At 33.6% G+C, this 7,242-nt stretch overlaps 2 protein-coding genes across 2 annotated transcripts in view; both read right to left on the reverse strand.

The window, feature by feature from the left end:
- Positions 1-1,009, reverse strand: part of LOC116010861 — an 8,510-nt gene extending 7,501 nt beyond the window's left edge. The window contains exon 1 of the mRNA XM_031250360.1: positions 48-1,009. Coding sequence (XP_031106220.1) covers positions 48-1,009 — 962 coding nt within the window. The remainder of the gene's footprint in view (positions 1-47) is intronic.
- Positions 1,010-1,094: 85 nt separating this feature from the next.
- LOC116010862 lies at positions 1,095-2,232 on the reverse strand. Its single transcript, XM_031250361.1, has 2 exons — positions 1,249-2,232; positions 1,095-1,106 (listed from the first exon to the last, which is right to left on the reverse strand). Exons 1-2 carry the CDS (start codon positions 2,230-2,232, stop codon positions 1,095-1,097), a joined length of 996 nt encoding a protein of 331 aa, XP_031106221.1.
- Positions 2,233-7,242: the final 5,010 nt, after the last annotated feature.

The raw sequence follows: 7,242 nt of genomic DNA on the forward strand, positions 1-7,242 counted from the left end.
AACTCAAATATGTCTTTCCTTCCCCCTCAGTTAAGTTAGACATATACTGGTTGACCTCATTGACCACCTCTAACGTTGGTGCTACTATTGCACTGTTCTTAAAACAACTTCCATCACTGCTTGCACCAGTAAAGTTGGGGAAGGTACTTTTCACAATAGAGGAAATAGGATCACCATTTGACTTTAATAACAATTGACTGGGGATATCAAAATCAGCGTAACCATCAACATCTACCCCAATATTACCATCACCTATTGAAATTAGCCAATTCGCAAATTCTTCAACTTTGTCTTGATTCAATCGAGGTTCCATTGTAGTTAATCTCAAATTTTTTGTTAAACGCATAACTCTACAATGTCTCCAAAGATATGAAGAATTAATTGTTGCAGAAACAATGTCATGTCTTGAACCCTTTGGCACCACTGGTAATATTTGCCTAAAGTCCCCACCTAGAACCACTGTCTTTCCTCCAAAAGTCTTGTTTTGACTTTCATTATTAACAAACCTTAACAAATCTCTCATTGTTTTATCCAACGCCTCAAAACAATGTTTGTGCATCATCGGTGCTTCACCCCAAATTATTAGTTTCGCACGAACAATGAGTTCAGCTAATTGACTGCCTTGATTTATATTGCACGTAGAATCTTCATTGACAGAGATTGGTATTGAAAACCTTGAATGTGTAGTCCTTCCACCCGGAAGAAGTAAAGATGCTATCCCACTCGATGCCACATTGATAACAATATCGCCTTTTGCTCTAATATAAGAAGAGAGCGCACGCCACAAAAATGTCTTTCCTGTACCACCATACCCATAAACAAAAAATAGTCCACCATTGTTGGAATCAATATCATTGATAACGGCATCATATATTTCTTTTTGTTCTTCTGTAAGTCTCTCCTTAAGCCGTTGACTCTCCTCGTTTTCCCTAGCACGGTCATATGCTAACTCTTCCCACAACAATCGGTTTTCCACATGAACATGACTTGCTTCATTAATTACCGGCATGTTTGGAAATCTTTCAAAGTCTTGTTATAGACTAATAAAAGCTTTGACAATTCCATTAGCGCAAAATTCATTTTCTCTTCATCAGTTAGAAATATATCTGTAACAAAAGATAGGTCCATTAAATAAAATTTAAAAACAAAAATTAGTACATAAACCTTTAATACTTGAATAATAATACCTTGCAAGTTTAATAATCTCCTACGGGTATGTTGAGCATCATCAGCCAGATGTGTCCACACCTTCTCCCATACAACTTCAGGACGTGCCATTGTATTTGACAACAACAGAGTAACAAACAACTTTCTTAGTGAGTGGGGTGTTGCAAAATGGCTAGCTTCCAATATTGCATCAACATATTCCCTATCATCTTGTAATAAACCCCGCGCATAACATGCCTCCTTAAAAGTATTGTACTGTACTCCATTATATGACCTTATGTCAGAAAAGGTTGTTGGGCCTACTCCATTATATGACCTTATGTCAGAAAAGGTTGTTGGGCCCCTGACTATGTTCAACAAACATCGGAGATAATATAATTCCCCAGTACCCGGTGGAACATAAAAGATACGGCCAATAGAAAAACCTCTTTTACGTGGATGCCATTGACGAATATTTTTCTTCCACACAAATTTATTGGGCATCTCAATATAGGTTAGCAATTTAGCTTCTTGGAAAGTTTTGTTTGCCTCAAACCATTGTGTGAACATGCTTTGCCCCAAAGTTTCTTTGTTCAATACTGTCTCAACATCCTCATCATCCTGAAAGAAGACCGTTTGGCTATCTGGTAAATGGAAACTAAGCCTCTCAACTGGCGGGTTTCTACATTGAATCTCAAAACTTAGTAGACGCCAAGTAGCCTCAGATGCAGAAACGTATCTACAAGCATAGTACATGTTGATCTCATCGACTAATTGTACACCATCTGCATTTGATGTTGTTTTATAAAATTCAGCAGTAACGCGATCATTTCCCTTGTTCACGTACTTGAATAAGTATTTGATAGATCTAGATTGATTGCACCACTCCATATTCATATGTGCCTTGTATATCAAAAGCAAGTATCTGTTATGGGGTACCACATATCTGTTGTCCAAATGAATACCATTCTTGGTAATTGTTTTGCCATCATCCCGTCTTCTATATATTGGGTAAGTATCTGCATCAAACTTTGAGTTTTCAACAAACTTTTTGGGAAAATGTTTAGAACACCGTCCATTTACCATGCATGGAGATGTCTTTCTAGCAACACCACAAGGACCATGTAACATAAACTCCTCGACTGCTTGATGGTACTCAGGATCTAATTCTTTGCTCGGGATTTCAGCAGAGATTATTGAGTCCACTATACTTTGATATGGAATACTTGTGTTCAAACCAAGAAAAAGAAGTATATGAGCATGAGGTAATCCCCGTTTCTGAAATTCAATTGTGTAGATCACTGTCATAACAAAAAAAGAACTGTAAATTAAGAGGTTAGTACAATAATTTTTAACATAAAAAAATTGAAGTTTAATTTTTTCTTACATGCTTTTACCGGACCAAATAATTGCCCTGCCTTGAATTCCTTAATTAATGAATCAAGCTTCATTTTGAAAATTCGTGCAACAATATCTGGTCTATCCTCGGCTCTCAAACCTCTTAGTTGAACATATCGTTGGATTTCCGGCCACTTTGGGTTACATGTGAATGTAATGAATAAGCTTGGATACCCTATCCAATGACATATAGCCATAGCATCTTGATAATTCTGTATCATATATCTTGCACCACCCGTAAAACTTGATGGTAAAATAACTCTCTTACCTTGCGTTGAAGGGTCTATATCTCCTCTGAACAATGCATCAGACAAACCTTTGTACACTTCACAAAGCAATGCCTTTTGATTGTTACGGATGAATAGTAGACGACCTGCTTCCACCATTGTGTACCCATCAACTAAAAATTGTTGTAACAATCTCCTTGCATGCAATAAGGTTGAAAGTTGACTTCGCCTTTCATGTATTTTAAAAGCAAAATACTCTCTTGGGGATATACGTTGTTTGCTACCACCCACTTCGTTACTATTTGTACAAAATTGTATATCATCCCTATATCCATCTTCTCCAAAAGGAAACAATAAAGGATACTGTAATGGTAAGTACGCAGGGTTGAGCTCATTAATCCTCTTAAGCAACCCTGACTTACACTCAACTATAATGTCTCGCATACCCATGTCCGGGTCTAAATCTCCAACAATCAATGCAGCAACCTCGGAGACTGTAGGTAGATTATATGTCCTTGCATCTTTGGACCTCTTTCCTATTAGTCTCATCCTTATTTCAGTTCTAGGATTTTTTTGAATCTCACTTCTGGCCATTCGAAACGACTTAACCAAAACATTATGCTCATCTAAAGCTGCCTTTATATCATTAACAACCTCCATCTCTATTGATGAACTAACAATGTCATTCCTAAATAATTAAAAAAAAATTGTTATATATTAAAAAAATTATATTAATTAACAATAAATAGAAAAGCGTGAATATTACCTTATTGATGTAAGACGATTGTTAACTTCATTTTCCGTGCCATGGATATACAATTGTGCAAACTTTGGTGTAGCACCATCCACAGGTTGCAAGCTTCCAATTAAGTGAAAGTTTTGGCCGTTCAGACGATAAACAGGTGGACCACCACCTTGATTTACTGTTCTATCAACTTTTCCACCCATTGATGTAAAACAAAACATATTGTTATATGAGCGAATATTTTGCAAGAAGTGGTCTCTTTTGTCACCGACCTTAAAAAAAAGATCCAAAATTTGTTGTGGCGGTTTGTTCTCAAGTGGTAATTTAATCTTACCATTGGTACAACATAATGAATACTTAGTAAATCCGTTAGAATTCCGTGCACCTACACGCTCTTCGTACCATAATAAGGCGCCGCAATGTTGGCATGAATCACACGGATCCCCAAAATCGGCATAAGTGACTACAACAAAAATATAAAACTAAATTTTTAGCAACCCTTGTTCAATAATTATTTGAATAATATATTAGTGGCAAATCTACAAATGTAATAAAAATGAAGTAAGAACTAACCAATTGATTCATTATTTGTTAAATCTTGTTCCTCCATAGCCTCGTCGAAGTCATTGTTTAAGTTTCTAAACTCCATTGTAGAAGACCTCATTGCATTGGTTATAGTACTGCTTGTACTTTGGAAGGAGGAATCTAATTTCATATATATATTGTAAGAATGTAGGTAACAAAATTACTCTTAAAAACGAAATTTTAAGATATTTAATAATAAAAACAATAACTAAAAAATTGTATATATGAGAAAATTAGGGTTAAATTTGAAAAGCACTATTATTTGTAATACCTCGTTCTCGATTCATATTAAGTGTCACGGGGATATCCTGCAACGGTGTCCTGTTTTAGTCCATCAAATTATTGCTCACCCTTGAAGGACCTAAAATAAAGATTTCTATGTCAGATTAAAACATTTAAAAATTTGCTAACATTGGTACATAACATTTTAAAATTTGATAATAATGTACTGACCTTCAGTTAATACGCTCAATGGAGTAACTAAGGATGATTGAAAAACACCAAATAATTGATTTGGAGTTTGAATAGAAGATAACCGATTACGTTTTGTACTAATGACATTTTCATCTTGTATCGAATTTTCATTTTCTATGTAACAAATATAAATTCAAATTAGATTTAGATATACCATGAAAAAAATACATAGCAAAATTTTAACAAAATAAAATTATTAGGTTCAGAGAAAAACTAACATACTGAAGATTTAATTAATATAACAATTTAGTAGTCACAAAAATGATAATACAACACAACAAATAATATTAATTTAACATCTATATAAATATACCTATACATACATACATATAATAAATGTATATACATATATTTATGTATGTATAGGTACATATATAATTTTATATATGACAAAAGTAAATTCAATTCTATAAACACAATTATTTATAATTTATAACAAATATAAATTCAAATTAGATTTAGATATACCATCAAAAAAATACATAGCAAAATTTTAACAAAATCAAATTATACCTATACTAAAGATTTAATTAATATAACAATTTAACAAAATGAAATTATACCTACACTAAATTAATAACCACAAAATCTATATAATATAATACAAAAACTTAGTAACAACAAAATTTATAATTTATAATACTACAAAACAAATAATCTGAATTAAATATCTATATGTATAGATATATACCTATACATACGTACATACATATACATAGATATATACCTATACATACATACATATATATATAAAACCAAAAAAAAAAAGAAGGGAAACGGGATATGTAGTAGATGGTATTCCAGAACCATCTACTACACTGTAGTTTCCATCTCCTCTTTGCTCTTTACTTGCTGCTCTCTGATCTCAAATCTCACCTCTGTACTAAAGTTCTTTGGATCATATTCCAGATCCGTCTACTACGATCTATACTGTAGTTTCCATCTCCTCTTTGCTCGCTGCTCTCTGACCTTAATGTCACCTCTCTACTCAAAATCGTTGGATCATATTCCAGATCCGTCTACTACGATCTATACTCATTCTGCTCACGCCTCTCTGCTCTCTAATCTCAACTCTCACCGACCGGAATATTCAATTTCCTAACACGTAACTCTCACCTAACTACAGTTTCCTACTCCAAAAATTAGAGGCGACGGTGACCTTGATTTGGGAAACCACAGTCCTATGAAAATGGCTACTATCCTGACGGATTCAAATTACGATGGAGTGCAAGGGTAAGATTTCTCTGTTAGAAATGAAATTTGTAGCAATAACTCAGTGTATTTAGGGTTTGTTCTAGTCGACCTCAAGTTTGGGCGAGTTAATTTTTGCTAGTTCACTATTGTTTTAATTTTTTGAAAATCTCAGTAATTCATTGAAACATTGGACGCAATCTAGTGAGTTTTTCTACTTCGGGTTTCGGAATCGAAGAAAATGTTTGTTTGTTTTAAAATTAGATTCACACTGTTTTAATCTAGGGTTCTTTGGTTGTATGCTATATGCAGATTAATGGAAGAAAACAAATAGCCCGAAAAAAGATAAGTACCTTTCATTTGATACCTTTCATTTGATATGTTTAGCTTCAATCTAAATCTGTTTACTACATTCACATTTAACCCTAACCTTAATGAGAACTTGTTATCTTTTGCAGGTGAAGAAACTCATCAAACTATAATGGAAAAAGATAAGTATTCTTTAAGCTAAAAAAAAAAGATATTTACTGAGATATTTTTTAACTACTACAACTATAAAATACATTACTGTATGTACAACTGAGATATATAGATTGAGTTACATACCTTTATTCTCTGAATGTCCTTTCCTTTTCGTTCCTAGAACTGTAGATCTGGTCAATTTCTTCATGTCTTGAAGGTAGAGTATGGAGAGTGTCTTGAAGGTAGAGTATGGAGAGTGTCTTGAAGGTAGAGTATGGAGAGTGTATTATCTGAAAGTTGTTAGTGTTTCATCATAGTGGCTTTTATAAATTGTAAAGGTTCAGAGCAATTATGATTGATTTTTGCTATTACTTTGTTCATTGGAAATCCAACAGTTTTGGTGTACTAATTACTGATTTTCTATTTAATATGACTTGATACCAATGTAAAAATGATTACAAATAAATCCAGTGTACATCTTACTGACTGTATGACCAATATACCCATCAAGACTGCCTTTTGAGTACTTTATTTAGTAATTGTGTCTTTCATTTACTTTAATTAATTGACAACACACAACTCACCTCACCTGTAAACTATCATTTAAAGGGTTCTGTCTTTAATTAGACACACCATCATTTGACTATAAAAGAGATATTTTAGTGTAATTGAAACCAACTTTATATTGTTATGTCTAATTCTGCCTTTAATTAAACACATCACTGTTAGGAACATAATGTATTAGGTTTTGATGATACCAAAATGTATCTTAGAATCCCCTAAGTCTCGAAAGATAGGAATCAATGTAAGTTCGACAAGTAAACTAAGAGCGAAAATACAATCGGGTAACTTGAGCTCAACTCGGAAAATATTTAAGCTTAAGGTAAACTTGTGTGAACATCTTAGAAAGTCTTGTGTTGTAATCCCATAGATAGATCAGAAGAAGGCACGGGACAACACTGGAGGAATAAGGGTCTGCGAGACATCAACTAAGTCTCGAGACATAAGCAGAGT

The sequence above is a fragment of the Ipomoea triloba genome, chromosome 2, assembly GCF_003576645.1.
Source record: "Ipomoea triloba cultivar NCNSP0323 chromosome 2, ASM357664v1".
Lineage (NCBI taxonomy): Eukaryota > Viridiplantae > Streptophyta > Magnoliopsida > Solanales > Convolvulaceae > Ipomoea > Ipomoea triloba.

What these genes read in the sequence shown, in the direction of transcription:
- LOC116010862 (XM_031250361.1), bottom strand. Translation starts at nt 2,232, where the DNA reads ATGGTAAATGGACGGTGTTCTAAACATTTTCCCAAAAAGTTTGTTGAA.